The sequence below is a fragment of the Cyprinodon tularosa genome, unplaced genomic scaffold (genome assembly GCF_016077235.1).
Source record: "Cyprinodon tularosa strain WSP-4 unplaced genomic scaffold, ASM1607723v1 ctg239, whole genome shotgun sequence".
NCBI classification, from domain to species: Eukaryota; Metazoa; Chordata; class Actinopteri; order Cyprinodontiformes; family Cyprinodontidae; genus Cyprinodon; species Cyprinodon tularosa.
Window position 1 is genome coordinate 972122 of NW_024038892.1, and position 13264 is coordinate 985385.

Genomic DNA, 13264 nt, shown 5'->3' on the forward strand with positions numbered 1-13264 from the left:
TATTCAGGCTAAATCACTTGAAGCTCTGATTGGCTGAAACTCTGAGAGCCCAGTTTTCTATTGGTGGGTGACACAGCCGCATGCCTTCATACATGTTAAGTGTGCCGATGCTGTGACAATGGGTTTGATCCAGAAATGCATCATCTAGATCGGGGATCCTGCAGACCTGAAGGAGTAAAGAAAAAACAGCTGGATAAAGATCAAAGGGGGAGGGGGGCTGCTGCTCGGAAACGGTGAGTTTTATCCCGGAAATCTAACTGACGTCCAGTAAGCTGGGGGGCTGGGGAGCACTAGGCTGTAAATCCCGCTGGCTCCAGCAGATTCCCTGCATATAAGATGCATTTTCTGCCTGGCAGGTCGCGCACAGTGTATTAGGTCAGCCTTGATCTTCATGCAGATGTGAGTCAACTCATCCTTTCACCTCGGACTGCATTGCGTAGAAGGAGCGCATCTTGAACCATAAAGCATCTAATAATCTAACTGACTCAGTGCTCGAAAGACCCAGTTTTACCTCATCGGTTGAGTTTTGCATGCTTGGATTATCAAAACCTACGAAAGGCATCATTAACTGACTTCTACTGCCAGATTAAAGCAAGCAGAAATATTTCACCTGATATTCCTCCCAGTCCATAGAGAATCCCAGAGATGCTGCATGCATTAACTCAGATTTGCTTTGAATATTGACTATAAACATGTTAAGTAGATCAAGCCTGACTTGGATGAAAATCAAACATTAATTGTTAAACTTTGATGGAAAACATTATAGGCAGATTAAAGAGTTAAAACAGTTTAAACAACTAAGTAGAACAAGTCCAGAGAGGTAGGAAATAGAGAAATGGAAAATAATTAAAAAGTGTTAAATATCAAACTGTTTGTATCTGAAACATCACAAAACATCTATTTATAGATCTCTGCAATAGAAATTAATATATATTAAAGTACAACAGAAAAATGAGTATAGTGGAAATTAGTTTGTACAGATAAAATAAATAATTTGCCTTATACATCTAATATGTTCTGAAACCTTTCTAAACGTTAAAACAAATTGTGAAATTATGAAAAGAACTATTTTAAATATGGAGGAATTGAACATGGAAAAACAATATGATTTAACTAAAATTAAAGTAAATGTAAAAAAAGATCTATTTTGTAATAAACAGATAATATGTTAAAACAAATAAAACAGAATCAATATAGTTTCTCTAATTTTCATGCTAAGAGTTTGAGTCTTCCTTCTGCTCTCAGGGTGTAGAGATGGGGGTGTTCAGTCGGCAGAAGTTTTTCCAGGAGCTTCCTCATGGCTGCCTGCTGCCTACAGCTCAGCAGGGCCTGGAGCAGGTATGGCAGCTGCTGGTTATCTGCCTGATGTGTCGGCTGCTCTGGATGTTGGGTGAGAGCTCAGTTATTCTGCTCACCTGTATTACTTTCTGCTTCATACATATCAGCCTTTTAATATAATGCATTTATAATGTATTATAATTTTTTTTTAAATCTTGACAGGTCTCCCTTCCTTTGTGAAGCACCTGTGCACGGTAGCGGGCGGTTTCTACACCCTCTACCTGTTCTTTGAGCTCCACATGATCTGGGTTGTCCTCCTTAGCCTTCTCTGCTACCTCTTCCTCTTCCTGTGCCGTCATTCCACCATCCGAGGAACCTTTCTGTCCATAACGGTGCTCATCTATCTGCTCCTTGGGTAAAAAAAAAAGTCATCTTCTGACACCTGAAATAGCAATGTTTGATGTGAACTTTTCAAAGTGACAGAAACTACATTAAACTGTTACTATTTTATCTGTTTTAATCAGGGAGCTGCACATGATGGATACCACCAATTGGCACAAAATGAGAGGTAATCTAGAAGCTGATTAGTTTAATAATGAGAGGTAATGTTATAGTTCTAATTGGGAGCCCCTGATGTGTAGGTTCCCAGATGGTTGTTGCAATGAAAGCCATTTCCTTGGCCTTTGACCTGGACAGAGGTGTTGTGGCCAGTGTCCCCTCACCCATTGAGTTTATGGGCTACATTTACTTTGTGGGTACCATCATATTTGGGCCCTGGATCAGCTTCAACAGCTACAAAGAGGCTCTAGAAGGACGTAAGTTGGTAAGTTTGTTTGCAGTTAACCATAAGACGTGACGTCATAAAACCCGTGTTCAGCTTCGTTGACTTCAATATTTCCTGAGACTGTGTTAGAGAATTTGTTAGTCTGGTTCACCCCTGTGGTAGAAACACTTCTTCTCACATTTTGAACAGTAAAAGGACATGAAAAGAATAAAGGAGTGGAAAAAAATTGGGATTCAATTTTGTTTGTTTTTATAGTTCCAATTCACATCACTTATTTTCTCAGGGCACTTAGAAAAATGAATGAAATACCTCTAAAAGTATAGTCTTTTATTAACCACAACCTCCTACTGTATTTTGTTGGACTTAAGCATGTTAGGTGGAATTAAATTATACAAAGCTTTCAATTTTTTTCACAAATAAGATTTTTTTTTTGCATTATGTAATTGAATTCATGCTGTTTTTGCATTTGTACCCATAGATAAGTGAAACAAGAGGATTATGTAGACCTGGGGTATCAAACTCAAATGCAGAGGGCCTTAATTCAACACTTGGACATAGATGCAGGATCGCCTGTGTATTTAAAAAAAAATCTTTGGCTACATTTGCAAAACAAGATAATATAATAATTAATATTATATGATATTATAATAATCTTTTAACCATTCAAAAAGCCTGTTTCCCACTTTTGTTTAGGCTGTCTTTTGCAGGGGTCACCCGATGTGACAGGTAGTAGCAGGAGGTCACTAATAGTTGTTAGCTCAGATTGACCAGCCAACAGGATTTGACATTTCAGCCTTGATTTCTGTTAGCTAACTATAATAGATAAAGCAGTGGAAAAGATTGAACTAAAGTTTCCCAGTCCATCATCTGAAAATGAAATGAGAAGTTTAACTCTGTAGGTAGTAATCAGGTTGTGGCTGAGAGGTCTGATAGCTCTGGTGGAGCTGCATAGATACACAGCTCAGGTGGGAAAATCTTCTATTATTTTATGAGTTATTAGTCTATGAGGTTATTACATCCAGTCCTGTAAAGAGACATTATATGTGTGGAATTTTTGTTTAGGCCTTTTTGTTAATGTTCTGCAGATTGTCCACATTTGTAAAGAGTGGTGCCATGTAGCTTGACAGAAGTGTGAGCTCTATGAATTACTGATATTTAGGGGGAACAAATGCATAATGTAACTTTTTAAATTTCAGTGGTCAAACATATCATCTACAATTTTCCTTTAATCTGAAGAAATCTACAATTTTCCTTTAATCTGAAGAATAAGCACCCTTTGTGTTTGTCTAACAGATAAAATCCCAATAGATAAGATAAATCTGTTATTTTGGTATAACAAAATGTTAGCAAATGTTAGAGTTGTATAAATGCTTTTACAAACAACCCTAGACCTGAACTTTGTGCTATCCTTTTTCCTCCTCAGAGCCTAGCCTGGCTTCTAAAAGCGTCCATTAGCTGGCTGAAGAGCCAGATCTGCCTGGTTGTCTCCAACTGTGTGGCTCCCTACCTCTTCCCTTACTTCATCCCTGTCTACGGAGACAAGCTTCTTCGAAGGTGAGTGAAACACAGAGGTATGTTTACACAAGTTCCAATCTGGCTTTTCTGTCAGTTAATGCTTTTTTTTTTTTACTTGATCTGTTCAAAGCAAAAAAAGGAGGAAGATCCGGTAAGCTCTCAGAGCTCTCTTGACCATTTTCATCATCCTAGATGTGTTTCCACTGAATCCTTACATTTTAGTTGCGTGGTTCTGTTGTTTACTTTGTGTAAAAAGCTTTACCTGCATGCATGTTCCCACCCCTTTCCACTGTGTGCAGCTACATGTGTACCAGGACACATTTTCCACCCTCTTACTTGCCATTTCATCACTTTGAATAATTTGGTGAGGCATAAATTATCACAAGAAATGACAAAAAAAGCATTCCTGCAAATGTGATATATTTTAATGTTTTTCTCCTTTTTCTCATGCTTTCCCAGAGGCTCACTTGCAAAGTATGTCACTTATTCCACTTTTTTAATCAGTAAAGTAATATTTTCACTGTAATGGAATGATAACATCCACTTATCTGTTTCTGGTGGTGTTTAGGTGGCTGCTGGCATATGAGAACACAATGTCTTTCCACTTCAGCAATTACTTTGTAGGCTACCTGGGTGAGACTACAGCTACTCTTGCAGGGGCGGGCTTTACAGAGGAGAAGGAGAACCTGAAATGGTGGGAAATGCACGTCTCCTTTAAATAAAATCCATCCACATATTTTGTTACATTTCTAATAAAACACCCCGCCGGTTTCCATTGTTGCTTTGCAGGGATCTGAGCGTGTCCAAGCCGCTGAACATTGAATTTCCCCGGTCCATGTTGGAGGTGGTGACGTCGTGGAATGTGCCCATGTCTCACTTCCTGCATACATGTGAGTGGCACTGTTAGCAGTGATCGCTGATTCATTCTTACTGATTTTATAGGGTTCCTATGCAGCTATGAAAAGTATAAACATTCAGTTTAGTATTTTCAATGTTATGATAATTATGAAGATGACAGTCCTTCCTTCCTTGTTTCCTCCCATCCTTCCATTCTTTCTGTCCATTCCATATTTGTTATATTTTCTTTTATCCTTCCTGATTCCTTCCTGTTCCTCCTTCGATGCTTTTTTTCTTTTTCATCTGTGCCCTTCTTTCATACATTTTGCCCATCCTTCCTTTCCTAGTTTCTTTTATTTCTTCTTCATTTCATCCCTATTTTATCTCCCTTTTTTATTTTTTTTCTTAACCTCTTAGTGTACTTGACACCTGTCTTCTGTCCTTTCATCTGTCCCTCTTTGTTTTCTTACTGTTCCTTTCTTATACTTAATATTTAGAGTTCTTCCTACTGTAGTTAGGATCTCCACAAGGTTATTGTGAATGTCTATTGTTAATATATCAAAATGAACCTTATGTAATAAAAACTCAGATTTGAATTTTAAACATTGGGAATCTTTAAGCAAACCTTAATGTTCTCATCTCACAGATGTATTCAAGAGTGCACTCAAATTCGGGACATTCACTGCCATCATGGTGACATGCATAGCCAGCGCCCTCCTGCATGTGAGCACTGTGTGGCAGTCTTATATATGTTTGTATTGTCCACTCCGCTTGTATCAACAGACTAATTAAAACTTTCATATGTTTCAGGGTCTAAGTTTCCATCTGGGTGCAGTGCTGATATCTCTGGGGTTCATTACATACGTCGAGCACGGTAAGAGTCTCGCTAATGATTTGCCTTTTTACACGATTAAAAGCTGCAGAGGAATTGGTTAGCTCCGCAATTATGGTTAACGGCCCGTGAAACTGTGTTTTCAGTGCTGCGTTTGTTTCATGTTAATGCATTAACCCTGTTTTGTGTTTCAGTTTTGCGGAAGAGGCTCGCTGCCGTATTTAATGCCTGCCTGCTTTCTAGGAAATGCCAGCCAAACTGCAATCATCAAAACAAAAAGGTAATGTGGTGCTATACTGGAGATTTTTAGTACAAAGCCTGGAAGCAGTCAGGTTGGCCTTTCTTAAAGTCTTAAATGTTGTCATATTTCTAAACTCTACCAAGAATTTAACCAGAACTTTATCCTATCGTCAGATAATGCTACCATTTAGCATTTCAGAAAAACACTTCAGGAGAGTCTGGTGTGAAAACTTACAGCCCCTTATTTAGACTCCTTGACAATCAAAGGCTTTTATTCGTGACACATTATATAACTTTTATTGATATGTAGGATTTTCTTTTTCTCTTTTAGATCTGCAAATAATATGTATGTTTTAGAATTTATTCCCCAGGAAAATTGCAAACAGATGCAACGTGGAATTCAGAGTAATTTAGCAGTTTTTACATTTGTTTAGAAGGAAGCTTTGGCTCCTCAACATTTATGATAGGTTTTAGTTTTTCTTTTACAGCCAAAATTCAGAAATGCATTTAGTTGCTTTTGTTGTTCTTGTTCATCTTAGATGTGATTCCATCAAAGGTTTTGGTTTATTTATCCTGTCTTAGTAAATCATCGCAAGAAATATATTTGTCTGAATGTGAATGTGTGTTTTGAAAGGAAGTGTTTGCTGGATTTGATTTATTTAAAAAAAAAAAAATATTTACCAGGTTTTGGTGACTTTAGTTTTCTTTTGATAGAACTAGTTTTATAGATTCCGATAATAAAACTGTTTTCGGAAAATTTAGATTTATCTTCTATTATATATTCATTTATCCTATTTACTCACTATAAAATTTTTCCCTCAGTCTGTTTCACCTTCAAGGCCACACCATTCTCTGCAGGAGAAAAAATCAGATTCTTTCTCAAGGTTTATTCATAACATGTTACCAAAGTGTCTGTAATTTGTTTTGACTCTGACTACTTTTACATTGTTGTAAGTAAGGTAAACAAATGCTGCTCAGGCAGAACAGGGCAGAATGCTATGCCACAAGGGCTGTATGATGAACTGTTCTCTCTTTGCAAAGATATGAATAAATGTGCCGAAATCCATCAATCTGCTTTTGTTTGGACAGATAAATATTAATGGAATTTACTTTCACATTTAATAACATTGTATTAATTGTTAAGCAACACCAACACTGGCATCACTTTATAGTGAATATACATAAGTCTCAGTAAATCTTCCTGGTTCTGTTTCATGATTAAACCATCACTTATTGGAGCTTTGCCCAATGAAAAACTGAAAAACGTAATTTTTTAGATGAAAGCCGGATGATATTTTATTATTTTTGTGAAGATGACACGATTTAGCATTTTCCTATCTATCTTATGCACTTATTTTTTTAAGATGCTTAGCCTATGTGGACTAAGCCCTTTATTGTTGGTCACATATTTTAGAGCCAAATATCCAATTAAGACTGCATATGAGAGTTACCTACCTTGATGCTTTCTCTGTTTGCAGAAGCTGTGGGTGTTTCTGATTAATTTAGCGTTTTCTGGCCTGGCACTTCTGCACTTGATATATTTGGGCTCTGTGTTCAACTCCAGCGTGGACTACATGGAGGAGGATGAGGTGAGATTTATTGCTTCACTGGAGAAATGCACATTTTGCTGCAATAAAAGAGCAATTGAAAAAGATAAGTCAAATCGATGATATTGAGCAGAGGTCACCAACCCTCTTTAAGGCTGATGGCTCCTTCATTGGTACTGAATCATATGAAGGATTACTAATGCTGACCTATGAACGGGACGGATCAGTGTTCACCTAAACTTCATACAGGAAGGAAGGAAGGAAGGAAGGAAGGAAGGAAGGAAGGAAGGAAGGAAGGAAGGAAGGAAGGAAGGAAGGAAGGAAGGAAGGAAGGAAGGAAGGAAGGAAGGAAGGAAGGAAGGATCAGTGTTCACCTTAACTTCATACATGATAAACATAAGGAAGGAAGGAAGGAAGGAAGGAAGGAAGGAAGGAAGGAAGGAAGGAAGGAAGGAAGGAAGGAAGGAAGGAAGGAAGGAAGGAAGGAAGGAAGGAAGGAAGGAAGGAAGGAAGGAAGGAAGGATCAGTGTTCACCTTAACTTCATACATGATAAACATAAGGAAGGAAGGAAGGAAGGAAGGAAGGAAGGAAGGAAGGAAGGAAGGAAGGAAGGAAGGAAGGAAGGAAGGAAGGAAGGAAGGAAGGAAGGAAGGAAGGAAGGAAGGAAGGAAGGAAGGAAGGAAGGATCAGTGTTCACATTGACTTCATACATAATAACCTATTTTTATTGTTTCTTTTAACTCCTAATTTTCTTTATGATACGGTATTTTCAGTTTGAAATCTCTATAAATTCCTTAAATACTCCATGATTAAAATTATGAAAACGTTCTATAAATTATTAAAAAAGAAGGGCAACAGAATGACATAAAAAATTCAATCTTAGGAAACTGGTGTGTTGTTTTCAGAAGATGCTGTTGGCATCCCATGAGGCCCCTGAGGGCCCATTGGTGCCCGCAGGCACCACATTGGTGACCCCGATATAGTGTTATAAGACAAAGGAACCCATTTGTATATCTCCTTTCCTGTGCCGAGTTATAACCCAAAACAACAATATCAAATTTCTGTTGTATTTTCCTCCACAGCAGTCAGGCTCAGTGGTTGTTGTTTTTTTCTCCACCTGATAAAAATAAGTCGGAAGCTCTGGGCCTTTGTTCCCCTCTTCATGGATAACAGCATTTAAAACTTTGAACAACCTGTTTCATTTATTTTTTTACAACGTTATAAAGCTGCTGAAGACCACTTTGGCATAGACGTGAATAGAAGTTAGCTTAAGCAACAAAATATTACCTAATAACCCAGAAAAAATGCTTCTAAAGCAATTTTTATGGAAATAACTTTTGCTCTGAATCCACCTCAAGATGTTTGAATTTCTATACATAGATGAGATTTTACATGTCAAGCTAAAACACAGCAGTTTAAGTTAGCTTAATGTCATAAGTAGGCAACAGATGAGATTTATCATTGCAGCTGCCTTTGTTAGTACTTAAGTCAATTTTTACTAGACAATATAACCTTAAAATAAATATTGGAAACTTATTAAACTTGGTGCTTTCTTTATTAGTTTATTAAATTCAGTTCAGCCTAATTTTTAACACAAAATGTACCCAAAGTGCATTCAAGTAGAACTCAACAATATGACCTATCACCATAAAATTCTTACCCTGAATGTGGAGTCCACTTGACTCCTAACTGAAATAGAGCCTATTTAATATAACTAACAGATCAGATGAGTAATTCAGAGAATTAACCGTCATTTATTTGGAATTGGTGCCCCAGATTATATTTTCCTTTTAAAAAAAACTTAAAAGTTCACTGATGGGGATGCGGTGGTGGTGTAGGGCCACATGTCTTCTCCCTCTCTCTAATCCTGTGTCCTGTCTGCCTACTTTCAAAAAATACAGAAAAAACAGCATAAAATAATAATAATAATAATAAAAGAAAAGGTTCACTTATAACTGTAGACAGGTATTCAATTAAAGATGAATTTATTACAATATTTGTACACATCTTTACACGGGTGCTGTATTTATTCTTCTACTTCCTTTGGAGCAGATTCACTCTGATGTTGGAGCTCAGATCTTTTCTAGATCCTAAATGTCTATATTAATGTAGCATTCTAAGACCTGGCAATGCAACATTTGCTGAGTATTTATAGTGGAATTTTATTTAGCTCATGATTCACCCTCTGGACTTTCCTTTCCATGCTTTCCTGTCTGCAGGATGAAATCACCAACCACACCATTCAGAAGTGGTCTGAGCTGAGCTGGACGAGCCACTGGGCCACATTCAGCTGCTGGATATTATACCGCCTCATTCTCTAACAATGGGAAGCAATGAAGGGTGAAAGAAGCAATAATGAGAAGCAGATTTCCCATTAATCTACTGTGAATTTATCCTGGTTATGACTGAGGGAAGCAAAATCAATCTCAACTTGCAGTTTTCAGGTTGTACTACATGTGAGTCGGGTAGTGCTCTTCTAACGTTTTGATATCTAAAGGAAGCCCACAGCGCCTTTTTTTTTTTTTCATTTTTCCTTTTTATCTGACCCCCAATCACCATGGTGTCATGTTGTCACTGTGACCTACAATCAATAACCATCAGCGCGGGTGAGATTGACTTGCAGACACGTGATGGTTCACGTCACGCAGATGTCCTCCAAAGCCAATCACATCGGCTGTATGTATGTATCCTGGCAACGGATTTCAGATTGGTCATTTTACAAGTTCTTGAGTGTTTTTGTGGGATTTAACTGTTATAGAACAACAGAAAGTAGTACAGGACATGGTTGTTATTTGTTTACAAATTCAAATTTGAAAATTTGTGGCATAATTTTGACTTTTGCTTTTGGCTGCAATTTCAGCTGCAAATGTTTTCAGTTTTTCTTTCTTTCATGTTTTTAAGGTAAAATATACTTTAAAAAACATTATTATCCTTCCACTTCACAATCAAAAATCTCTGTATAAAAAGTTTTACAAGGAGCTGCACTGGTATGTTTTTTAACATACTTAGGGACAAATCTGGTTGCATCCCCCAGTCTTCCTATCCTAAATAAATCTGATTAAATGTCCCGAATCTATGACACAGCTGCTTGTGTCTCTGGTTCAATTGCGATGCCTAATCAGAACCTAATGATTATAGTTTATTTATTATAAACCCTTTTTTGCAGGTTGGGCATGGCTAAAGGAAACAGCCACAGTCCGACTGCTTATGTTTGTGACCAGAATATTGTGTAAAACTGCTTTAGATCCAAAACTCGGTCATTTCTCTTTGGATCCAACAGACTTTTATAAATGCAACAAGCACATGTTATTAGACAGCTTTTTACCACCAGCTGTAACTAATTCCCCTTTTGTGACTATTAAATATATTTAAGGTTTTAGATTATTACATTTGAAACAGATTTTTTTTTGTACTCTCAAAGTTTCCCGATAGTGTTTGTAAAGTTTTATTGTATCCTTAAATATGTAATTTTGATTTCTTCTCTTCCATTTATAATAAAGCCGTAGAATCAGGATATTTTAGGTGTAATATTGTTTAAATAATTATCATTTAGTTTCATATAACCTAAAATTAAACTCTTCTTTATTCTACACCAGACATTTCTCTTGAGATATATACAGCAGCTGAGCTTGTGGTGAAGGTGCCATGCACCCCGACCAGGAGTATGAGGGGTGGATGACAGAGCAGTTTTTTTATAATATATATCTAAAGCTGCTGTTAACGACTGAACACTGTTGCTGTTTATGAGCTGCTAAAGAATCTCGACTGTGTCCATCAGAAAGGGAAGATGCGGTGTTAAATAGATTTTGAGTGTTTGTTGATTTACCCAGTTTCTGCTGTGATACTTCTTAGTACAAAAAATAGCTCTAAATACCTTATATTTGTGTTTTGTCCTTGTAAATGTAAAAGGCCATGACATACCTGTGATATTTTTATAAAATTTTACATGAAACCATACATGCAGTCCGTGTTTGAATGTAGTATATGTGGTTGACTTTAAATCTCATTGAACAGTTAATTGTCATGACTTGTCTGATCACTCATTTCAATCACCTGCTTATCTCCGTCCAGTTCTTATTAGCGCTGATCTGATCCACCTTCTTCAGTCTCTATTTAACCAACCTTCAACTAGTCATCAGTGCCAGATTATTTGAGCCTGTAGTGAGAGTTTTCGAGCGTAACTGTGTTTTCTGATTTCCTGACCTGTTCTGCCTCTGGACCTCTGAGCCTGCGTTTCCCCATTCTGACCCGTTTGCTTGACCTTTCTTCGGTTTCCTGCTGTATTTCTGCCTTTCTGTGAACTGAACCTGGAACTGTTTCCCGACTCCGTTCTGGATCTGATCTCCTGGCTCTGAATACCAAGCACGTCTTCGACACCAGCTTCGGCTTCGTCATCTGGATTATCCTGCCTTCATTTGTCTGCTCATTTCTAATCTTTCTGTCCTCCGACCTCTGAGACATCAGCCTATAGGACTCTCTGGGCGGCACCCGCCACGTCTTGTTGGCAGCCGACCAGCCAGAGCCTACCGTGTCCTCACTAAGACTAAGAAAGTAGAGCACATCCCCCCATTCCTAAAGTCCTTACACTGGCTCCCTGTATCTCAGAGAATAGACTTTAAAATACTTCTGTTAGTCTATAAATCTCTGAATGGCTTAGCACCTAAATACATCACAGACTTGCTATCAGTGCATCAACCCTCCAGACCTCTCAGGTTTTCTGGCTCCAGCCTGCTCTGCATACCTAGAACCAGAACTAAATATGGAGAAGCAGCATTTAGTTCCTATGCTCCACTTATCTGGAACAAACTTCCAGAAAACGGTAAAAGTGCGGAAAGTCTGGGTTCCTTTAAATCAAGACTAAAAACACATTTGTTTAGGATTGCCTTCAACTGTTCTAGTTAAACAGTTCAACTGAAACATCATTAGTTCAACTTTTTTATTTTCTTTAGTCCAACTGTTTTTGATATTCTTTCTTGTTTCTGCATTTTTTTATTTTATTTTTTATTTATTTACTTGCTTAGATTTTTTTTTATTTTCCTATATTTTAATCTTGTAAAGCACTTTGCATTGCCTTTTTACTTAATTGTGCTATACAAATAAATTTGCCTTGCCTTGCCTTGCCTTACCTCAACCTCTGGTCTCGGACTCTACTATAAGACCAGAGGTTCCTTCCTTAGACACTGACACCGTTCACAACAATTCCATTTCTAATAAAGAAATTTAACTGTCTGTTATTCTGAGATGGTAAAAGACATGATCAGACACACAGAGGATGATGTAATAAACAGTTTTCAGTTTTAATTACAAAAAGAACATTTGGACTGTTGAATGGTCCATGTTGGTATAAAGAAGGAATGGGTTGGTCTGATCTAAATGAATGTCTTTTTTTTCAGATTCTAGTGAGGAAGGGTAAGGGGTTTGGGATGAACAGGAACCAAGCGGTGAAACGGATGATGATGGATGGAAATTTGCCTTGTGCCTCTCTGTGGAGGCGAGCAGGTGTGGTAGTGCAGGGGACGGACGCTCAGCCCTGTCTTCCCTGGGGACCCCCGTGTTTATGGTGACAGGACCCCAGCAGTGTCTCCAAAGCCATCTTCACAAACGCCTGGAAGTTATTGCTTCTCTTCTCCTTTCGGCTGTCCTGCAAGGGGATAAAACAGAGACAGATACCTTCACTGGGAACACAGCAGTCACAGCAAAGTATTTCCAAGCTGTTGCAGATGTAGGTGAATAAATCTTTATATCATTTAATCTTTATGATTTTGTTAAATGCTTACCTCCTTGCTTCTTGTTGTCATCTCCTTTCTGATCACCTTTTTTTGGCTGATCTTTAGGACTCTGAGGTTGCTATGGAAATAAAGCTCAATTAAATATTGTCAAAAAACACGACTATTGAAATTTAGAAATATGAAGTTACCTTGGTAGCTGACTTCTTGTCCGATTTATTTCCTGGATTTGGTTCGATTATTGGATGTGATTCAAAAAGATACAACAGAGGAAATCTTAGTACATCTGATCATTTAATTTGACCCATATAAAAATTATTTTTCAGTTCAAATGATTTTGGTGAATGTTGCTCACCTTTGGCTCCTGGCATGTTGGCTGTACTCCAGAGTCTTACTCTTTCAGGGGTTTTTGGAGGGGAACACGGTGCTTAATGCGCTGGCCAACTCGGTCATTTATGGCCTGTGCTTATGAATTGTTCAGCCATTGGGGCCCCTTCGAGAAAC

At 37.8% G+C, this 13264-nt stretch overlaps 1 protein-coding gene and 1 long non-coding RNA gene across 4 annotated transcripts; one reads left to right on the forward strand and one right to left on the reverse strand.

Moving 5' to 3' along the window:
* Nucleotides 1–81: 81 nt before the first annotated feature.
* Nucleotides 82–10991, forward strand: LOC119784972 (protein-serine O-palmitoleoyltransferase porcupine-like). 3 transcript variants are annotated; one of them, XM_038287304.1, is made up of 15 exons: nucleotides 83–233; nucleotides 1246–1390; nucleotides 1501–1693; nucleotides 1803–1846; nucleotides 1920–2101; nucleotides 3486–3616; nucleotides 3708–3728; nucleotides 4037–4051; nucleotides 4146–4271; nucleotides 4367–4467; nucleotides 5061–5137; nucleotides 5225–5288; nucleotides 5441–5526; nucleotides 6965–7075; nucleotides 9254–10991. In XM_038287304.1, exons 2-15 carry the CDS (start codon nucleotides 1255–1257, stop codon nucleotides 9353–9355), a joined length of 1389 nt encoding a protein of 462 aa, XP_038143232.1. In that variant the 5' UTR covers nucleotides 83–233; nucleotides 1246–1254; the 3' UTR covers nucleotides 9356–10991. The 3 variants fall into 3 exon arrangements, with proteins under 3 accessions (XP_038143234.1, XP_038143232.1, XP_038143233.1); XM_038287306.1 differs by lacking the exons at nucleotides 3708–3728; nucleotides 4037–4051 and having other exon boundaries at nucleotides 82–233; nucleotides 4188–4271; XM_038287305.1 differs by lacking the exons at nucleotides 3708–3728; nucleotides 4037–4051.
* A 1316-nt stretch (nucleotides 10992–12307) lies between these two features.
* Nucleotides 12308–13249, reverse strand: LOC119785049. Its single transcript, XR_005281001.1, has 4 exons — nucleotides 13116–13249; nucleotides 12952–12983; nucleotides 12812–12881; nucleotides 12308–12675 (listed from the first exon to the last, which is right to left on the reverse strand). It is a non-coding gene; the product is annotated as an uncharacterized LOC119785049 (long non-coding RNA).
* Nucleotides 13250–13264: the final 15 nt, after the last annotated feature.